This window comes from Xiphias gladius, chromosome 20, assembly GCF_016859285.1.
Source record: "Xiphias gladius isolate SHS-SW01 ecotype Sanya breed wild chromosome 20, ASM1685928v1, whole genome shotgun sequence".
Taxonomy (NCBI): Eukaryota; Metazoa; Chordata; class Actinopteri; order Istiophoriformes; family Xiphiidae; genus Xiphias; species Xiphias gladius.
Window position 1 is genome coordinate 12774485 of NC_053419.1, and position 22948 is coordinate 12797432.

The 22948-nt window shown below is 39.2% G+C and overlaps 1 protein-coding gene across 3 annotated transcripts; it reads right to left on the reverse strand.

Moving 5' to 3' along the window:
- Positions 1-1078: 1078 nt before the first annotated feature.
- On the reverse strand, positions 1079-22836 carry LOC120806101 (AP2-associated protein kinase 1-like). Of its 3 annotated transcripts, none has more exons than XM_040156823.1 (20): positions 22646-22836; positions 20977-21095; positions 19365-19473; positions 18946-19088; positions 18139-18260; positions 17701-17782; positions 17004-17136; positions 16747-16850; positions 16284-16366; positions 15960-16120; positions 15343-15464; positions 14314-14670; positions 14049-14191; positions 13739-13947; positions 13571-13660; positions 12117-12212; positions 11399-11506; positions 10701-10871; positions 9244-9351; positions 1079-3375 (listed from the first exon to the last, which is right to left on the reverse strand). In XM_040156823.1, the coding sequence occupies exons 1-20, from the start codon at positions 22806-22808 to the stop codon at positions 2678-2680; spliced, it is 3321 nt and encodes a 1106-aa protein (XP_040012757.1). In that variant the 5' UTR covers positions 22809-22836; the 3' UTR covers positions 1079-2677. The 3 variants fall into 3 exon arrangements, with proteins under 3 accessions (XP_040012757.1, XP_040012758.1, XP_040012759.1); XM_040156825.1 differs by lacking the exon at positions 1079-3375 and adding an exon at positions 5085-8886; XM_040156824.1 differs by lacking the exons at positions 18946-19088; positions 22646-22836 and having other exon boundaries at positions 20977-21088.
- Between the last annotated feature and the right edge of the window lie 112 nt (positions 22837-22948).

Sequence of the window (22948 nt, forward strand, 5' to 3'; positions counted from 1 at the left end):
GGCATTTCCAGCTTTGCAAAGTTGTCTCATCACAATTTCCAGCAGTGTTTATGTGGTGTGCAAGAGTCTGACAGCCAGTTTATAGTTCTGTTTTGATTCCATCAATAAGTCTCAGTATTTATGTAAGTATTAGTATTTATCAGTAATATATGAATGATCAAATCAATTCCCCTTCCTGATCTTCCCTGACAAATAATCCTACAGCACAAAAATGTCTGTAACTAAATACATTTGAAGAGAATGTGAAAAATACGCTCAGCAGTGGCCTCAGTTTGGCCAGTGGCATGCTCTGCATTGGCTGCACAAACAATGGCAATCACTGACGTCACAGAGCTAATCAGCTCCACAGTTATGCAAGCTTATGAACCAGTGTAGCTTCCACACAGCCTTGAACCAATTTACAATAAAAACCTCCAGATTTGTCTATTTCCATTTAGTCATTCTCCACTTTTTTCCATGTGCTCTTCCCGTCCCAAGTTCAGGAAAGTGAATTTCTTATAAAAACTAAGCTCACATGACATTTTGTGCATAGTTGAGCAAAAACAAGTGGCTCATCTTTCACACAAGCTCAACTTATTATTCCTCCTGAAGAAGAGGTTTGAGCTGTAACTCCAATGTTTAAGTGCTGGTTTATTGGGGACTCGGTCTGACATGAAAACTACTCATGAAATAACAGACATAGTTTATAGTGTTTAGAATGTTTTTGGATCGTCCTATTGCTATCTTTTTCTCCATTGTGCCTCTGCATGCCGTTTAATCTGCATAATCTGGTATTAATAAAAGCAACAATAAACCAAAAACTTTCCTGGAAAGATGATACCTTTTGCCTCTTAGCCCTGACGTAATTTTTCCAAGTTGTATTTTATAAAGACAGGATTGTGACAGGAGCACTGTAGAGCAACGCACATCCTGCTGCACTTATTCAGACTCCAATGACAGGGACTCATTATTCACTTCAGGGAAACCTCAGCAAGTCCATCAACGCGGTAAAGACCTCCGGCGTGCCACTAGCACCATTTTGGACATGAAAAAACATCTTGGCCTCTTCAAGACCCAGCAGTACTCTCAATGTTGTCATCTGGCTAGATTTCAAACAGACATTTGCCATAATGTCCTATCTCAGGTAAAGCCAAGAAAGCTTGGATCCCCTGGTGTGAAAAAGGTTGGTAATGAGGCATGGAAGTAGTTACGATCTGCTAACATGAAACTGGTATATACCTTGACACACAGTATCATCAAATTATTGCAAGGTTCAAGACTAAGAAAGATGACATGTGACTGAATAATTAGGATGCCATTATGTTCATGAACCTTTAATAAAATACAAAGTTACTAAGAACCTTTCTTAATGTTCAGTATTAATAGCCTGATAACATAAACGAAAAATACTCTGCATGAACAAAATGCTGTTAGTAAAGGCAGCATGGTTTATGAGAAGTCCTTATCTCTGTCAACGTATAATGCAAAATTATAAGAGTCATTTAAAATCAAATCACTTTAAGAGAAAGTTACTAAAAGTTCGGCTCGGTAGGGATAATGTTTTTTCTGGGTCTTCAGCACCTCTTGAGAATGCCTTCTGACCTACTGTTCTACCTTCAGCTGTATGACATCAGTGAATTTGAACTGCAGACATGATATGCTTCATTCAAAATACCAAGACCAAAGACAAACAACATTAATAGTTAAAAAACACCTTTCAAGCCAACTACAAAGGTCTTATAACACTGGTGTACTTTGTGAGAAAATGACGGCAGAAACCTGTGAGCAATTATTAAGCAGTATAGTAGGTAAATTGAGCGTGAAAATAACTTAACCAACCATTTGGGATTTTTTTGCAACTCGCCTGTCTTTTCTGATGAATTTTTTAAAAAAAATTCACAGTGCTTTAACTCTGCTTACACGAAAGTAACTGCAAAAATGTTTTCCCTCCTTCAACTGTGTGAAAATGTTTCATACCATTGCATTTGATTTCTCAAGATTTTTTTAGCTTGTGGCAAATTGTTTGATAACTTCTGTAGCACAGATGCTGAATGTTAACCAGAGGCCTGTAACCATTTTGGAAAATTTTAAACACTGATAATAAAGGCATTATCTGTAATCTAACTGTAAACACAAGGGTAAAAAAGCAGATTGATTTAAAACAGGATTAGAACCTGCAATCACTACCTATTAATGTTTTCTAATGCTGTGAATATTTGTCTAAAGAAGTAATGTTTGTAGAGATTTGAGTAAATTAGGACCAGCTGAAAAACACATTAATTATAGAAAAACTCAATAAAACTGAAATGTATGCAGTCGAAACATTTAACAAAACAGTTTAAAAAAAAACAACCCTTTTTGATGACCTAAATTGAGTTTTAAATTGATTCAAGGATCAATTCACTGAAGTTCATCTCTATAACTTCTCAGTCCAAGTTCAGACTGTTTGTAAAGTGCTGAAATGATGTACTGTTGTGCTCAGACTGAAAGCGAATCAGATGACTGAGGTAGAAAATTAAGTTTAAACAGGTACATAGTGGATAAAGGGATAATCTAGTCATTTAAAAAATTGCAGCAATAATGATAATAGTAAAACTACATTAGAAAATGGGTAATACTGTGACTGACTTATACTTTGGCTCCTTCATTAGTCGCAGAAAAAGCTCTGACTTGGCATGTTTAAGAGACGATAATATAATCAAGGTTTCCCCTGAGAGCATCTTGGCTGAAAAGGTGCAGCAGTAAACGGGTCATCCAGAGCTCTTCCCCCTATGGTCCAGGAATGCAGAGGCCCCACAGCCACAGAACCCACGGCAGCCTGCTGACCGATCCTGGAGACGACCCGGTGCACCGCCACTGGCTGCTGGAGCAGAGGCTGAGGAAGGCCCCGGATACTAACAGGCTGAGGAGCAGGAAGAGATGATACTGGGACCAGGTGACATTTTTGGCTGGTTTGATTCGGCTGCGCAACAGACTTAAATATGTGAGCGTTAGCTTTGGTGGCTTCCTGCCTCTTTCCAAACGGGGCCTGGAGGAAAACATCAGACGCCTCAGCAGGTTTATGAGATGCAGAAAAGGAGGAGCTGCTGAATGCCATCTTCCCTTCTTTTCCTGGTGTTTTAAAAGGGGCCAGCTGGAAGACATCAGAGGTGACTGGGCTGTTTGGAGGCTGGAACTGGGGTACTTGGTTGACAGGTATGAAGTGAAAACTGGTGGATGGAGTTGTTATTGTATGGTGTTTTAAGCTCCTCTCATCTGATTGCAGCATGTGTTTATTATGGACACATGCAGCAGTCCTCTGCTGGATCGTCAGGCTTTGCGTCTCCGCGGACGACTGTTCCGAAGCCACGGCCCCAAAGTCTTGCAGTACGTTACTGTTGAGCTCCCCCTGCAGGTCTGTATGTGGAAGAAATGGGAGAAACATGAAGATACATGGTTAAGAGGTATGCTGATCTCTAAAACGAATTGAAATCTATTCTCTGAATCTCTTGCATATTCTATAGAATAGCAACTTTTTCTATCAGTGATGTCAAACGTTACAAAATTGAGTTTTTATCTAAACCAAATCTTTCTCAAATGGATCAAAACTCTGTAACAGAAAGTGATCAAGGGGTAATCATGTAAGGTTTTAGTGAGAAAATGTGGATAAATGCAACATGTTCCAGTGTTTTTAAATGCAGTGTCGAGCACGTCATATTTATCAGTGAGCTCAGAGGTGTGGTGTGGAAAATAGTCTGATTAATCCTGGTGTTTTGGGGTCAAGAGAGGAAAAAGCCCATTAACAATGTCTCTTTAAGTGTTCTATTTAAGTGTCTCAAAAAGCCATGAGTGTGACAATGAGTCAGCATGCAAAGTACCAGGACCCTGAAACCAAAGAAGCTAAATGAAATCCAGCCATCATTAATTTAATTATTTACATCTGTGCTTTTCCTACTGACATGTCCAAATGTCTTCTGTGATAAAGGCCTGGACATGTATTTCTATTTGAGAGTTAAAAAAATAAATAAATAAATAAAATTATGCTGGTCAATATTCTTCTTTTCCCTTTTATATATTAACACATAACATAAACAAACATTTTTCAAAAGGAACTGTTAAATTTGGCTGTTAAAGAATTGTGATCAGGATATGTACTGAGCAGGACATTTTATAGTTGAAAAATAAACTTGAGAGTTATTTTTTACAATCCTATTTTTTTTCTGTCACACATCTCAAAAACATCTTTGTCATTTCTCTCCTACAATATTCTTGTTACTTATGGATCAATAAATACATGGATACCAAGGTCCTGTATCTGCCATCACTTAAACTCTGTCAATGCAGTATGTCGGCCGGTCAGACTCTAGTATGACATATTCCTGGCCCATTCAGCAGGTATATTCTTAACTCCATTGTGTTACTGTGAGAAGTGAGAAAGGATAATCTTTTAGAAGGCAAAGACATAGTCATAAAAACCAAAAGTGGATTGAGATTTTAATGGGGCATGAAGCTGATGTTTGATCTTACCTGAGTAGACTTAACCTGCTATCCAAATAGAATAAGACGCTGATTAGTGCATTATACAATTCAAGCAACCCAACTATATTATGCTACAATTTAACAAATCATTTGCTTGGTAATTTTAGTCCTTAGTCTCCCACCCCAGGTATTTCATGCACATATCTTTGCATGCAAGTCTGATGAGAAACAATTAAAAGAGAATGCCATCAATTTAGCATTGCACTCCTAAAACACTAAAGAAAAAAAAGTATCAAAATCAATGCGGCTGAACCAGAGATGTCATCTTTTTTTATTCCACACATTTTTCTCCTGTGTCAAAAACTGGCTCCTACGTTACCCACAATGCAACTCGACCAACGACACTTCAGTGAGGTGTGTTATGTTAGCAGCGTTAGCAGACTTTGCGCAAAACAGACGGAGTTCCCCTTTAATATCACAGTTTAAAGATTGGACTATGTCTGAAGAAAACTTATAAATACTGAAAGTTTTTCTGAAAGAACATTATGAACCTATAAATTAATGTGAGTTATATGTGTAAGTTATAATAACCAATAACCTGAACAACAATGACATAAGGAAATTTTACAATCAACACTCAACACAATGACATTCACATTTGTATTTTATTTTCCATCCCTTTTATAATTTTTGAATTATCTCACAAAAATAGAAGGAGCACACGATACCACAGCTCTGACGCAGGTTTGGGGCCATACAGACAAGAGGCGTCTCAAAACACTCAATAGTATCAGATTTCATTTTTGGCAGAACAACAGAGAGAACGAGGGGCTCCTGTTTCACATCAAGGACTAATCTCACTACCTGCCTGGCTTTACCAATCACAACAGCACACAGGCGGCTACAGGGAGAAAGCTCGGGAGTTGCATAGGTTCAAACAGTAACTGCAAATCACTGAGCCGTTCAGTGGAAGGATCTTAAAGAGGATGATGTAAAACATAAGCCTTCAGTTGCTCATGCAGTACCTACAGTAAATATGCCCAAAAGAGATGTTGCTGTGAAAACAGCCACTTCTTGACAGTTATTGATCTACACAATAAAAGGATGCAATTCAAATCAAATGAAATCAGTGAGTTCTACTCAAAATACTCTCATTTTTGAAGGCAAATGGATAATATTGAAATAGCACAGGTACCTATATGTTTAAACTTATCCTAAAAAAACTTCTTTGCCTTTTATTATCAAATAACATGTAAACAGGTGACTAACTGTGCTCCATAATTGTGGCACTCTTCTCAGATTCTGGATTTTAAGATTTAAGATTCAAAGTTGTGAGACGACGTGAGATTTCTTTTAAACCGCTGCCTCGACATTCAAAAGCCAGTCGACGATAACTACGTTATTCCAAATTACATGTATGCAAGTGGAATATATATCTAACCAGCATTTGTGGACTTTGTCAGCATTAAAACACAATACGGCTGAATGGTTTATCATTAAAAATCCCTTTAAAAGGTAAAATAATGATAAAAAAAAACAAAAAATCCTGATCAGTTAAATGTATCTTTCCCACTTCCAGAATGAAGTATTTTCAGTAGATCTCACAAAATCATACTGTAACATACAGTATATGCTATTTAAAATCATTTTCTAATATGATAAAATGGAAAAGAGGATGTGGAGGTCATCTATCCACTGTTATCATGCATGGGAAGCAAAACAACTTTGTTTGATCCTACAGAAACAGTTATATCGCTGATCGGAGATGATTTTTCAAACCCTGAACAGCTGACCTAATGCTGTCTGATAAACAAACCGCTGCTACAGCAACAGTGTTGTCTCTTCACTGTAAGACTGGCAGATTACACCTTTTTCGCACTTCAAAGAGCCCCTCGCACGTTACATATCAGACAAATTCTCTGTAATATGGAGCACAGACATCCAGAGGACAGTGAGACTGGGGAGCAGTAAGCCAATACGTATTCAACTCTCAGAGAGAGTCCTGTAGCTCTGACTACCTGAGAGAATTTGAGGGGGGAGGGCTGTGCTTTCAGAAGAGATTTTAATGATAACGCGAGGGTCGCCATGTTTGCAGCAAACAACAATACAAGTAGGCTACTGGAAAACACATCCAACGAGTCTGACTCAACACACACACATACATACATACTTACCATAACACTGTATACCAACACACATAAACATAACATTCAACAACACTGCCATGCTTTTTGATATGAATCCTGTCATCACTAAAACCGGTAAAGCAAAACAAAGCTTTACAAAGCACAATTTCAGAAAAAGTTCTACTTTAGCAATGAAATGAAACAGGACTAAGATTCAAGAGGTTGAGCTCCCACTCTCCAGAAAACTGTCAGCTGTTTTGAATAAAAATATAATCCTCCATCAGTCCATGTAAACACACATAACACAGGCTCACTTTCTTTTCACAAAGGTGGAATAAAACATGGGATTCAGCCTAATCTTCCAGGTTGAAGAAAGACTAGGATTATCATCTAGACATTTTAATGTACTGACAATTATTGAGTCGATATAACCAAGAAAAAAAAAAAAAAAAAAAGAACTTTCTCAACACACAATTCCACAAATAGGAATGAAATATTTATAGAGTATTCTTCAATAATATTCAGTGATTATGGTGTTTTAAGAATTATAGATATTTTTTTTATTTCATTATAGACTAATATTTATTTCTTACATTCATTTTCTAACACTCTATTCATATTAACATTTATTAACAGGAAAACAATTTCATAATGTATATATATGTCATATAAATGACATATAGATTTCACAAGTAAAGCAATATGTTTTCCACAAGTAAAGCTTTATGACAATGACTTCATATATACATGGGAAGAATAACCAATTCTATGGTCTGGATAAGAGCCTGCAGGGGGTCCAGATATCTATTTACATAAATTAGGAGTAAACAAATGACAGGAATGTAGGAAGGATGCGAGTGACTGAAAATCTTTTTTTAAATGCCACATTAGGTTGTTTCTGTTAGTGCCAAAAAATTACCTGAATAGACATGAATGTTCTCTCTATATAACAGCTACTATATTTCTACTATTTCCTATTAATGTTGACAATTCAAATTATTTTCATGATTTCATGCATTCTCTGTTGGTATGGCACACTGCTATTAACACTGTTAAATGACCATGATTTGTCATTTAATTCCAAAGCAACCTACTGCTCGCCTCCAGGATAAAATTAAAAATAAGCTCAAAACAGCAGCAAGTAAGAACAGGTCCTTGTTTAAAAAGTACACTTTGTCTGCAAAACAAGTTGAACTGGGATTGAGGACATAATCTGTAGGATGTTTTTTATTGTAGTTATATTTAGAGTTTAGAAGATACTAGAAAAACGTTCAGAAATCTTCCACTTAGCAGTTTGCTTCACAGATTATTTTATGGCACTTCACTGTTTAGTCTGATCAGGGAAACCTTTTGTGTCCTGCTTTTCTCTTCATCACAATTACTTATTATGGTGCTTGTGCTACAGAGGGAACTGCAGAAGCAGAAAGGGAAGTAGGTTGTGAGGTTATGGCTGATTTGATCTAGGACTGTGAAACAATTTGATATAATTTTTCAGTCTAATCTATAGCAGCTTTAAACTGTTGAAGATATTCCATCCAACAGCCCAAGGCTGAAAGAGGTAACACTTATGCTTCGTGCAGGTCAGGCTACATGACTGAGTTTCAAATACGTTTCCCTAATATAAAATAAACTGACCTTATTTGAAGAAACTGTCATTTAACTTTTGCATGGTTTTACTTTAAAATGTGCAAATAAATCTGGGGAGGAAAATTTAAAAAGGCAAACAACAACAAATTCACTTGTGCACAATAATATCTACAACCACTTATAACTATGCCTATTGTACATTACAACAATGATCTTCTATTGTTTGCTATTAGACATAATGCAATATTGTTCAAACAAACCGGATAGTAATATTATATCCTGATTGACAGAAAGATGTAATGGTTAATCTTTAGAAAGGAGGATGATGTTAGTGGGCTGGCCACTCTTGAACCAATGGACAATACATGATGCGCAGAGACTACAACAAAGAGATAATGTGAGTGAGAGGGTGAGAGATAAGAGGTGAAGAGGAGCCAGATAATGCAGTCGATGCAGCAGAGAGGGCGGGAATGAAGAAGCACTGAAAGGCGAAGGACGTTTCTACTGTATGAACTACAATGAAGATGACAGCCAGGGGGTGGAGGAAGCTAGCTATATGACAACAGTGTTGATTGCAGTTATGCTATGCCAGTCTATAATCCAGTGTTACAGCTTCTACGGGGGGGAAGGGCCGCCTACAAGTCGATGAGCTGGTCCACCAGCAGCAGGGAGCGGGCCAAGCTGGGCAGGCTGGATTCAGAGCCGCCACTGTTACTGCGCGAGTGGCCTCCTGAAACTGGCCGGAGAGACAAGGGGGATACAGGCAAACAGAGGGGAGGAAAAGCAGGGGAGTGGGAGTCACAACGAGCAAACACAGCAGTCAAAGAGAGGGGGAGAAAGGATGAAAAAAGAGAGAGAGAGAAAGAGAGAAAAAGAGGGAATTTACCCATTCACCTCTACTGGTTTTCAAACATTAACTGCAGGTGTAAAAATAGTGTAGACCTCTGATCCTCTTATTGGTAAGTTTGGCTGCATTTCATTATTTAGCAAATTATCATGCCACTGAACCCAAAAAACGACCCCGGGTGGGTCTATAATCCTAAAGACCATCTTGACCCACCTGTGCTTCCTTGCAGAGACTGTAAAGACTTACCTTGGGAGTTCTTTCGGCCTGTGACAGGAATAGGATCAAACTCATCCTCTCTGGCCGCCTCTCCACTGGCTTGTTGGGGCTCAAAGTCTGATATCAGGAGAGACGTGTCTGAGGAGAATGGAAGGAAAGTTCTAACCGTATGAAAGCACAAGTGTGCCAGGAAAAAATTCAGATGAAGGGGTGAAAAGATAAGAAAAAGGAACACTGTGGCCAGATAAACTTGTATAGTTTAGGCCAAAAAGGATAAGACCCGCAATTGTTTTCCCTCACCATGATAAAAATTTTCACAATGTCAATACCTCTACTGCAAAACCACATCCACTGCTCTCCCGTGGTAAAAAGGCTGTTTGATAAGATATTATGAGGAGAGATTAGTAGTAATTAGGATCATGCAGCTGGTGCACACATTCAGGCTGTGATTCAAAGTTGGCACTGTCAACAACAGTCAAATGCCTTCGTTCACCGGCCAAAAGGGGAACAACTCACCCGCAGCTGTGGAGCTCCCAATTTGGGACAGACAATGCGATTTTACAGATGATTCCATTCAAAAGAGGCACTTTCCTTTAGTCTTAAAAGTTTATGAAGTTATGAAAATAAGCATAACACAGACCGTGAAGATGAATTTAGATTAGATTAATTTGTTAATGTGTGATGGAAAGGCTTCTGCTGCCACCCAGTGCCTGAAATTAAGTCCAACTAAAATTAAACTGCATTTTCGTCTACTACTTATGTATCTGTTCTCACATGCACTGTGCTCTCTGTTGAAAAAAAAAAAAAAAAAAGTTAGGAGAATCTTTTTGACAAATTTATATTTTAGATTTTTTGGTTTCATGAGGCGCCCCGTAGTTTTGCATTAATGCATTGGAATACTGATGGAGAACTTGTGTCAACACAACCAAACAAATCTAACAACCAGACAGCAGCCTGCTACACGGCACAAGAGCCAGATAAAATCCTTCTTATCTAACCCACCAACATGAAAGGGTGTATAACTACTGAAGCTGAAATTTAATTTTTTATAGCACAAACAGCCATACAAGAAATTTGTCTAAATAAATGACAGAATAAAATGAACAAAAAAAATCCCACTGTAATAACACTGTATCTGATCAAACCATAAGTAAACAAGACAAAGAATTTGGCCCTTAGCAGTTTTAAATACTTGGTGCTACGGTACAGATACACTGGTGTCATTAACACACTGGGGCTCGATTACCATGTGTATGTAAGATTCTTTTAACTTTAAAGTGAATATTGCACACCTGGTAGATAGCTGCTAGGGGGATATAGTGAACTCTCACAACACTTAATTTATTGAAAAAGCAATGTTTCTGTCATAGACCTTGATCAGGCCAGGTTGGATCTTCATACTTTTGTAGCGTTTATTTAAATTTCACACTCACAGAGTGTAACGGGGTTCTGCACCTTCTTTTTTTTGTGAGATTCTTACAGCTCACCTGCTTTTGGCTGCGCGGAGTCTCCACACAACAGGCTGAAATCATCCAAAGCAGAGGCAGCGGAGGTGGGGGCAGAGGAGCTGGAGGAGGTGGCACTGCTCGCTGCTGGCGGGGCGGACGGACCAGAGATCAGAGAGCTTCCCAGGAGAGAGTCGTCTGCAGTGAGAGAGTCTGGGACAGGTCGGGAGAAGCCAAAGGTAGACAGAAAAGAGGGTAAAGTTTAGGACACAGATACGTACACTGACCTGTTGACTTAGTAACTTCTACTACTTACAAACTGTAATATTTCAAGATTTTATTAACTCTTAGAAGCGAAGTGCTCTGTGAGTCAAGACAAATCACCTTCTTTCTGCTGATTAATAGAGAATATTAAAAAATATGGGGGGATTTCCCTAAAGGTACAGCTAGTTTGCAAATGCCTTGATACAGTTTTTTGCTAAAAACCTCTTCTAACTCATATACTTGCCTAATTGCTCCTAATTAGAAAACTGATTTTTTGGCCACTTGGGAGAGCGAAAGCAAACTGGGAACACAACACTGAAATATTATCAGCTTTTAAGTTGCTGTGGCAAACTTGTTATCAAACAGTTGCTCATTTACATATCCAGCATACCGCCACTGGGGCAGATAGGGTACAGTGGGTTTTATAGCTTTTTTTGCAAATACACGAGCCTGCTTGTAGAGGAGCGCACACACACCTTTTGCAGATTCTTCAACAGAGCCACCGAAAGGATCCGACAATGACAAGAGGTCAGGAAGCATGAGTGAAGACGTGTCTGGAGATTTGAGTCCTTCAATCAGCTTCTCTAAAGGCCAGTGAAGAATGAGAGAAAGGGGAAGGAGACATACTTCAGCCACGTACAAAAACTAAATCAGCTGTAGTAAAACATGTAAAGGGCGCATAGAAAAATACTGCCAGTCTGGCTGAGAGAGATGAATACAGGCTAAAAAACTGTGTTCACAATCAAAGTCCTTCACATAAAGCTGAAAACGTAGCAAGGGTCAATTAGTGTTTGTATATAAGAATTTACTGACATAAGAAATTCCCATAACAACAGAGGAGAAAAAAAGCCATTCAAGACCTTGATGGGAAGTTATTTGGTTTGGAGCCAGACTTGCTGCTCATCTACATAATATTTAGAAGATGTATTTCCATATCATTATTAATTCATGTTATTATTCATTTTTAATTATCATTCATTTTACAAAAGATATTTTAGGACAATCAACACATTATTTTTCAGTTATTCAGGACATTTCTGAAAGATTTCTTAAATAATAATATGTTTCTGGATTTTGTCGTTTTTCATAAGTGGCACAATTGTTTAAATATGTAACTGAGTTCATAGGTCATATGTTTGTATAAGACAGTAAGAAAAAGATTATACAGGATGGATCCACAGGCGAGATATTTACCTGGTGCATCTGACAGTTCGAGGGAAAGGAAAGGATCTGGGACAGCCAACAGTGAGGCTCCTGAATCCATGTCAAGAATGGTTGATGGTCTTTCAACTGGGAAACAAAGCAATGTTATACATTAAAGATGTGAAATGAAGCCTAAAAATTAGCCGAAAAAATGCCTTGTAGGTGGGAGCTGGTTGTTTCAGTTGGTGCTTTTCAATACAAATGGCTCCAACTTGGCCTATATTAAGTGTTCAGGGGAATTACAACAATTAGGTAAATTTCCAATTCTTTTTGTTCATTTTAAAAGGAAAAGTTCAGCATTTTGGAAAATACGCCTGCTCACTTTTACAAGAGTTAGATGAAAAAATCTTGTTACCTTTGGACAGAGCCAAGCTAACTGTTCCCCCCTTTTTGCAGGCTTGATGCTAAGTCAAGATAACCATTAGCGTACAGTCATGAGAGTGGGATCATCTAACTCTTGGCAGTTTGTTTCACAAAATCTCAAACTATTCTCTTGATTAATCGAACAGACCAAATGAGGAAACTTAATAACTCTCCCTCATGTTTTTGAACTGCTTGATTCATTATATGAGCAAATCAAGTCCCACACTGTCTTGTTAAATGCAGCTCATCATCTATCAGTGGCTAGATTTGCTGGGCACTGCAGCAGTACTACCAGAACTATTCATATTAAAAGCCTTTAAATGCTGGCTTTTGTTTCATTCTGACCAAACCGCTTATTTTATTTATGTGATGCACACAGGCAGCCATCTCTTTAGAAAGCTTCATAAAGCCATCAGATTACTGGATCAGGTATATTGAGGTTTTTACCTCTTGGTTTGACTTTACAATGCATTTCCTCATACTTATACAGTACAATGCATTATGTGGCCTAAGAGGAGCAGTAAGGTATTCAAGAGGGGGACAACTTATCAGGATAATTGACTGTAAATCTCAGTCTGAGTGACCTTACCGAAGAAATGAACCAGTCTTTATGTTTACTTTGTTCTGATGTCCACAAACTAGCATGCTAACTCATGCTAACAGCTGGCAGTTGATAGAAACGATGTCCTCAACCTCTTGAACCCTACATTTACTGATGCTGTTTTTTTTTTTTTTTTTCCTAAAAGTTTTAAAGTTAAGATAAAATACTTTTACACAGTTTAACAAAATCACCTTTATATTCCTTTTCCAGAACTGCACTGCATTTATCACACTTAAAATAGTAGTTAAAAATCAATGTCCAAAGACACCATTTTTAATGGCAGAGCTACACTGGATGGAAAATGTTTATGTAGCTGTTTTGTATATGCTGTTTATTAATAGTCTGGAATGAATTAAGTCACGTAGGGCCAACCTATGTTTCTAAGACAGCATGATTTTGAAATGATGACACTGAAGGGTCCAGATCCATGTATAAGAAAAAATGATTCTGTAGACTCTCTAAAGGGAAAAGTGTCACATACCAGCTTCTTGGGGTTCATTTTCTACAGTTGAGGCTTGGAGGCCTGGTATCAACTCTTCAGAAGATGTTGTCTCAGTTTCTGAAGGTAGGTCTGGAAAAAAAAAAAGTTATAACATCTTCTGTTTATTAGTTATTGGTTGGACAACACACAGGCAGACACAAACTTTACCATTAGGCTTTTTGTCTTCTGTTTTGAATTCCTCAGCAGTGAGGCTGGAAAAGTTATCATCGTCAAAGGGGTTCCATGCGGGCTGCATGGGGGTGTTGGTGGCAACGCCAGAGGCAGGAGCAGTGGGTACAGCCTTGCTTTGGTCCTGGACTGCATCTCCACCACTGAGCTGAACAGGCTGGGTGGTGCTTAGTTGAGATGTAAGTGATCTGGAGAGAAAAATGCACAAAATATCATAAATGATACCCACAGGGGGAAGACCTGAATTTGAACTACTTTTCAGGTTTCTTCCAGTAAATTTGACACTTACTGGTTGAGGGCAGTATCTCCATTAGCTCCTTGCAGCTGCTGTGAGTCACCAACTGGCACTGCAACAGCACTACTTGCTGTTGCGTCACTCGGGATGCGTTGGTGTCCTCGTTCTTCAGTTGTCTTTGGAGAAGCAGGTGGAGTCTGATCAAAAGAGGCATTGAGTGAAATGAAAACATATACGATTAAAATAAATTAAAATAATTAACTGTGTCATTTCTATAATGATGATATTAAAGCTGGATGGTGAACAGCAGGCCCCTTACTGTCTCAGCTGATTTTTGGCTGTTCTCGGTGGAGGCAGGCTGAGCCTGGGCAACTGATGCCTGAGTTATCTGCTCCTGAAATACAGGCGGCTGACCAGGGGCCGGTTTGCTGGGCGAAGGCTGAGCTGCTGGCTGCTGGGCCTGGCTGGCCTGCTTGCGTCGAGCTGGGCGTTGAGGTGGGGCCGGGCTGGATGGAGTCGCTGTTGCCTGTTGGGAGGTGGAGCTGACCACAGAGGGAGCTGTGGCCTGTTGCTGGACTGTTGGCTGCGCTTGTGGTTGGACGTCCGCCTTGGTCACTGGTGATACCACTGCTGTTGCTGTAGTCTCTGCTCCTGTAGCTGGGGCTGGCTGCACTGCCTGTCACACACAAACAGACAACTATATCTGTTTTCAATTAAAAGGTTACACCTGCAAACCACTGTCAAAACAAGAATAACCTAGTGTTCCAGCTCTTAAAAGCAGCTGTGAATGTATATGTGTAGGGCTGATACCAATGATATTTTTTTATTATCCATTAACCTGTATTTATTTATTTTTTTTTTACAACTGATTCAACATTTCACATATAATATGTCAGAAAACATTGAAACCTTCCCCTAACAATTTCCCAGAAACCATGTTTTGAAATTGTTTGACAAACAGACCAAATCTCAGAAATTTACAGTTTAGAATGATGTAAAGTAGAAAAAAAGCACCAAATACTCACATTTAAAGAAGATGGAACCACTGTTTTTTTCATTATAAATGACTTAACGCATTATCAAAACTGTTGCTGATTATTATTCTACCAATGTACTAGATCTAATAGATTTGGCTAATTGTTTCAGCACTAGTTTGAAGACCTATGTATCCCCAACCCTAGCACATACAGCCAGACATTAATCCAGCTCTCCTGCAGCCATTTGCCTCTGTACTTTTCCCTTCTTATGTTTTTGCACATATGCATACAAAATAAAAGTTGCAGATATTGTATTATTTGCATCAGTAGAAAGCTCTTTTGGCTGTTCAGTGTGTTTAGTCAGGATGTACCTGCTTCTGTGGAGCCACAGCCTGACTGGAATTGTTTTGTGACTGGATGAGAGGCAGAGCTGAAGTCTGCGCCTTCTGTGACTGCAGAGCTGCAGCTGGCTGAGAGAGATCTAAGCTGACTCCTGTGGGATGTTAAAAAGAACACAGACTACACATTACTCTTGAGAGGTCATGAAAATAGTTTAATCTTAATACTTATAAAGATGCAGAACAATGTAAAGATTAAGCAACATAAATTGGTTTATAGGAGCATTTGAGTTACTATTCATCTCAAACAAAATGTATTAAAGAGGATTATATAATCTGTTAAATGATGATTAAAAAAAAAAATCAGTGATTTGTAACAGGTACAAAGCTGATATCAACTGAAGCAGTATTTCAAGTGGCAGAGAGGAGAAAATAATTTCTTAATCACTTTGGGTTTATGGTTAGGCTTTAATTTGCATGAGTCTTAGCCCGTATACTTGATCTGTTCCTGTTGAGAATTGCAGGATTTAAAGTGTGCACAAAGGAATAAAGGGACTCTTGTCTTTATTCACATCGTTATTCAATATCTTGGAATGCTGTTTACTGTGACAGATAGGAGAATAAGGACAGAGACAGAGTGCTGTACGTACCCACAGGCTGAGCTGCACCCCCAGGGAGATTAGCCCGCTTGCGAGGGGTGAGAGCAGCAGGCTGGATGGGTAGGATGCCAGCAGCAGGCTGGGTATGGGCTGCTTTCGGCCTCTGGCGAGGGGTGATGGAGGTTTCAGTGGTGGGAATTGGATCTGTCAGTCTGGCAACAAAGGGAGGATGTTGGCCTTCTTGTTAATCATGGCAAACGGTGTTAACATTATTATTTAATGAGTATCAGAATACCGACTGTACCTAATTACTTCCACAAAATCAAGTGTTAATACAGCTTTGATGGTAATACAACGTAAGCAGGTCATGCTTGCCTGGGCTTAGTCTGGCTCTTCTTTGCTGCAGCAGCCTCACTTGCTTTGATTGGCTCAGGAAGTTTAGAAGGAATTGGAGAATTCTGGATTATGGAAAAAGAAAAAAAAAAAAAAAGAAAAAACTTGAAAAGAAAATGAAGAAAGAAATTCCACAAGACAGCAGTATCAGTGACAGTAGTACGCAGACAAAAGTTTACAATTAAAACTTCTCTCATCTCTACAGTTGGCAGTTCTATTACTAATGAAGAATATCACCATGGCTAATAAGTATTTTCTACTGTATGCAACTGATGAATAAGTGCAGATTTTCCTCCCACAGTGTGACTACTAACATGTCTGTTTATGTAGGTCAGGCAAAGAACCCATAGCAGATTCCACTGAATACATGTAAATTAATTCCTTGTGAGAGAAAGCCAAGCAAATCCAAATATTTTAGCTGACCCTGGTGCTGAGAGAGTCTGACCTTCACATTCTGAACAGGGCAGGTCCGCTGAGCTAGTTTAAAAGCAAAGTAGGACACCTGGTAGATATCTGGTCTTTTGTCTGGGTCTGGCTCCAGCATGTACCCTAAAAAAAACAAAAAACACCATGAAGAAACGGGAGTGAGACTCAAAAAATGGAGTCAATGACTAGACATTTACACTTAAATCACAAGTGTGTGCCTATGTGAAAACTAAATTTGATGTTGAAAATATGAATTAATGTGTAAGAGGCACTAACGAATGAGGCAGTGAAGATCGTAAGAGTAGCGTGAGTTATCTGGAATGGTGAAACTGCCATCACAGATGGCCACCTGGCTTTCACCAAAGGGCAGTGTGAAGAAGCACAACTTGTACAGCAAACAACCCAGTGCCTGGAGAAGACAACCACATGCGTGCCCCATCACACCAAACACAAACACAGAGAGGAGAGGAGAGCAGAAGAGAGGAGAGCAGAAGAGAGAAGAGCAGAAGAGATGAGAAGATTAAACATGAATACAAATAATGCACAGCAAGTCACACAAAAGAAAATCCCTCTCTCCTCTAAACACCATTAGGTAGAAGGTTATAAAAGTATTCAGTCAAAACGCATAAGCAAAAGGCTTACAAAAGCATACAAATACAACTTTACCAATTTTTAACTTTTCTGTTTTGAAGCACAGACAATCCCTAAAACTTAAACATATGCTAATCAACAAGCCTCTAAGTTTAAGATGGGCCATGATATAAAACTGGGTTCTACTGTCAAACATCCAGTATACGTGTATTAGTTTAAGAAAATATACTATAATAAACATTTCTATTATCTTTTACTGAAATGGAGACTTGGGTTTACCAGATACATATTGTGTGGGTTAGCTGCAGTGCTGCATTACTTCTATATGTGTACTTATGCATCCCTATCAGGAAAACCACAGAAGTCTGCCCTCTTCACTCACCCAGATATCTGCTTTTGTGGTGATGATCTTGTTGTTGTAGAGGTTCACCATTTCAGGGGCACGATATGATAAAGTGGTGTACCTGAAAGAAGACAGGAATAAATTAGTGGGAACAGAACAGGAATAAATGAGTAAGAAAACCACCTGTTTTTAATGTGGCAGTGAAATAAAACACAGTATTATGAACTCATAAATGTGCATAAATGAAAGCAGTGATTTTATTTTAATAACAAAATTTTGCATCAGCCAAAACCTCCTTTGAACACACATCATAGTCCTCATAGTATTTTTAGCAGCACACTACTGCTCAAATGTGATCCATATGAGGATGAAATGAAAGATGTTAAAAATGTAAGCATTACCAACGCATTACCTAAAAGAAGTGCTAATGAATGAAAGCTGCAAATATCGCCAAAGCAGATGAAAAGATGCACAAACTTTTTGATCTCTTCCTCCACGGCGGCAACTCCCTCAGTCTGTGGACTCTGGAACTTGTTAGTGGCGCTGCCAAAGTCACACAGCACATAATGACCCTTGTCATGCAGGAGGATGTTCTCCACCTGCAGATATACAAGAGATGAGACTCTCACGGACACGAGGGGGCGGCTTTGGTTGAGGACAGCATGGTTATTCATGAAAGGACCCAATTTGTATTTTAAGTGCCAGGAGGTGGTGCAGGTAAATGACCCACTCTGCAAAGTCAACCACTGGAGTTGCTTGCCTCCTGCAAAATGTGCACTTGAGATAATGATGAATACAAATACCAAGGTGCAGCCACCCTCACATTATGACTTGCAGATTTAAGCCAGAGTCAAAACTGGCACGCTAATTTCATCATAATCTAACACACTCTGACACACACATTCCTATCAAGTCTAAGATTTTTTATGTAAATCAAGAAATCTGCATTGCAATAAAAAGTCATGTTTCCTTACAGAGTCAAACTACTGAGTGAAAACTAAAGTAAAATTGATGCAACAATCACACTGCAGTTGACTGGTCTCTGCAGTATTTTGAAGTATTTTGGCAACTGACAATCTCCTCTCTCCTCCTATTAGAGCTAGCCACAATTAAACACAGCTTCAGCTCTACACCAACATATCAATCAAGATTCTTCAAAAGACGGCACAGCATGGTGATCTACTTGGTGTTGCCCCTTTGTTCACTGAGAATGGGGCAGCTTCTCCTATCTTAAATACTGCAAAGCAAAGCACTACAACTAACAAAAGTGGCAAAATGTGCCACCTTAAGGTCTCTGTGGATGATAGGTGTCTTGCGCTGGTGCAGGCGAGAAACAGCATCACAGGTGTCACAGAAGATCCGCAGCACCTCAGCCTCAGTGAAGCCAGTCTGCAGCCTCTGATTCATCAAATTGACCACCTGCCCTCCTGCAAAATAATATCCAGTTATACAGCAGCACAAACAACATGGGTAATTAACCTCACTGTGATGTGACTGAATCTTAACTTGTGAGTGTTATTGTATTATAACACTGATATTGTTTAGACTTATTGTGTAATAACTGCCTGTTTTTTTCATTCAGCAGCACAAACATACTGTAACACAAAGTCATTTTGAAACTGTAAGTGCTGCCCAAACTCTAATTATTACAATAATCAAAGCATATGGTTGCAGCCACACCCCATGTCCCTGACAGCACTCACCTTTGCAGTAGTCCATAAGTATGAGGACCTCCCATACATCCCTTGATCCCATAGCTGTGATACTGGAGTCCAGATAACCAACAATATTCTTGTGACCGACAAGGTCTTTCTGCAAGAGCACAAACACATGTTCAAAAGTATTAACACACCACTGTGCTTAAAGTTTTACCAAAACAGACAACTACTGTGGGCAGCTGTATAGTGTGCTTATAATATGTGACTTGTGAAGTTATTGGTTAGAGTGTGGAAGTCTTTCATAGGGACTTGATTTTGTACTTTGAATTTATCACTGAAAAATGGCACTATAAAATGATTTGTGACACCAAGAAAACGTGGAACTAGGAAGAAATATTTCCATATTTTGCTGCAAAGCGTGCACTGAAGCTTTTAATGCCCCAATCCTTTCATTCAGTATGGTCAGTGTGAGATGAGATGCGTTGTGAGGCCATCAAAATCAGGAATCTATTAGGTAATGTGTGTGTATGCTTGTGTGTTTGTGTGCATGAGAGAGAGAAAGAGAGAGAGGGAGAGGGAGAGAGAGAGAGAGGGGTAGAGGGAGAGAGAGAGAGAGAGAGAGAGGTAGAGGAGAGAGAGAGGGGTAGAGGAGAGAGAGAGAGAGAGAGAGAGAGAGGTAGAGAGAGAGAGAGAGAGAGAGAGAGAGAGAGGGAGAGGGAGAGGGTAAGGGAGAGGGAGAGAGAGATGTAAAGGAAATACCGGGAACGACATCAGACATCATCTTTGAACCAAATGTCAGTGCTGGTTACAATGTACTGTAATTCTGCTGAATGTTTATACAACATGCCACTTTTTTAAAATTTGACCATCCATTGCTTCCTTCCTTCCTTCCTGAGTGTCCCTTCAGACAGAAAAAAATCAGTTCTGTGTACAGACCCTGAACTCAATGAATGCTACAAAAATGCCTTAAGACTATAAAAGGACTTTACAAGGCTACTGATAGAAAAATTACATTTTTTATTAGGCTACCCTGGCATACATGTCTATTTATATACTAAATAAATCCCAGGTCAAGAGGTCAGACAGGACCAGAATAGTCTTCTTCCCTTTTACCAGCATGTGATCCTACCGTACAGCGAATATATACCATGAACATGGTCAGTTTAGTTTTGTGTTTTGTTAGCAAACAGGTATAATTTATTATAAATTTGTCAAAGGGCCATATGGGGACAACTACAACTTCAGGAGTAGAACAACAGGGTACTCGATGGTCCTTTAAGAATTCATGTTCATACAAATAAGCTCGGCAACTCATTCTACAACACATCTCAGAGGAAGGGAGAGCAGTACATGCAGAACAATATTATGAAAACAAAAAAAAAAGCCCAGCAAGAACTAAATGAATAAAAACAGAACAACCATCCAAACAACACTGCTGCAGACTGACTGTGTACTTAATTCAGCACTTGTTCTTAGTTATTCTGGACAGAATAAGACATCTTTCATCTGTGGATTTCCTGGGAATTTGCAGGCACAATTAGAGTTTTAAAAGACATTGGTCTTGTTGTAGCCTTCAGGTGTGGTTTTACCCAGCATACAAAACCACGAGAGTTCAGAGTGAGAACAAGCAGATAAATGTTTAATCTCAGCAACTCACCATTATTTGAATCTCGCATTTGCAAACCTGCAGATCATGCTCATTGTTGACATACATCCTCTTCAGGGCACAACGAACCCCTTGATTTGTTCGCACAAGGAAGACAATTGCAAAACCACCTGCAGAATTTAGAAAGAGACCAAATGAAACTGTCAGTCCTCAAAAAGATGATAGACATATCAGCAAAACCTTGACAGTGAACACTACACAAAACCTAAAAAAAACATACTTGTTGCCACACACTTAAAGACTGTCACCAGATTTAACTATGATCAATACAAAATAAGACAAAATAAGTTGAAAATGTAGCATCACACCATTCTCACAAGCTTTCTTAGGACACCATGATTTTGGAAATTTAGCTGAAAAGCTAATTTTTTACAGCCTATCTTCAACAACTGTTGTAATTTGTGTCTGTGCCTTACATCAATACGGACGACCAGGACCAAGTGGTGGAGCCTTATAGCGATATGTATTAGTCATGTCATCGCCGCAGGGTTTACACAGAGACCTACATTGAGGCCTAACCATCTGGTATAGCTCAGACCACAAATTCACTTTGCCGAGTTTAGTTGTGACAGAGTCATACATTTCGGGCACACATTGCGGCTTATACTGCGTACTCAACTTGACAAGTGTGAGATGATATTGCATGGCACAGTGGCACCATACAGTAAATGTGCAATAGATACCCATGAACATGGGCACAAGTTGAAGGTTTGCATCCAATTCTGATGCAAATTTTTTGCACAGTAAGTGCAGACAGATTCTGATCAGTTCCACAATACTGTCTTCCTACATTATTTAAAAACTGGACACTGATTTTGAAACTCTCAGGCCGGCAGCCTGATGCACTAATTAATACTGTAAGGCAGACATAAATACAACTGTCTGGGGTCAAAAAAAAGTAAGAGAAGATGGGGTAGCTAATGTCCCATCAATAGTCAGTAGCGTTTAAGAATGTCTGAGTTCGACAACAGTCATTAGGAATATTTACGCTGAAGCATAAATCCCCGCACTAGTCTCTCATTTAATTTATATACAGTACTTGCATTAGCATGTACTTTATGCAGTCTGTTCAAAAAACTATCATTTATTGTGGGCTCAAATGATGCTGAATAAACTTACTTAAAACACTAGAAATAGAGGAATAACATAAAGATTGTATTCCCAGGTTCAAAATGATAAATAAAATTACTTTTTTTTTGGTCAAGTAAAGGCCCCTATGTCAGCATCAGTGATGTTGTGCTGATGTCTAACAGTTTTAGAAAAGTGCCTGCCACTGGTGTCTATAAAGGAATCAAACAATTATGATCTACAGTACTTTAGCCCTTCTTTCATCCATTTAAAGGGCATCTCTAATCACACTTCTGAATCATGAAAACAACTAACAGGAAACTGATGTGTTAGTCAGGGTACAGCTAAAAGAAAGCCGCAGGCCTCTGTTTTGCATTTATGTATCCAAGATACATCGCGTGGATGCAAAGCTCCATCATTCCTGTGGGGATGGTATAAGGTCACGTCCCTGTACTGTCATGTGACCCGTGTATTTGGCTTGAACATGCAGGAACGCATCATACTCCTGCTTCAACAACATGCATGAAAATAAAAGGAGAAAAAAAAAGAAAAAAAGAACTGGCATCATCTGCTCCGTGCAACCCCTTCTCACCTTCAGCGATAATCTCCTCAACAGTGACTTGGTGTCGCCCGACAGTGAAGGCTCGTCCAATGAAATTTCCGCCTGCATGGCTGGACCCCGAGCTGCCACCTCCTCCCCCAGAACCAGGCCCAGAGCTGACCAACTCCCGGCGAGAATCAAAGAACTTCCTCATGTCGTCGAAATGACAGGAGTGTTTGCGGCTTCAGTCAAAGACTAACAGATGAGCTGCTCGTTTCCTGTGTAATGATTTATCGCACAAACGCGGGTCAGACTGTGAACCTGACGAATCTGGCGCTTCGAGCGAGTCTTTTC

What these genes read in the sequence shown, in the direction of transcription:
- LOC120806101 (XM_040156823.1), bottom strand. Translation starts at nt 22,808, where the DNA reads ATGAGGAAGTTCTTTGATTCTCGCCGGGAGTTGGTCAGCTCTGGGCCT. An exon ending in GTGGAGGAAGAGATCAAAAA is followed by an intron (nt 17,783 to 18,138) that starts GTTTGTGCATCT and finishes GTCTTCTTTCAG; the next exon opens with GTACACCACTTTATCATATC. An exon ending in TGTTGAAGAATCTGCAAAAG is followed by an intron (nt 10,872 to 11,398) that starts GTGTGTGTGCGC and finishes GACCTGTCCCAG; the next exon opens with ACTCTCTCACTGCAGACGAC.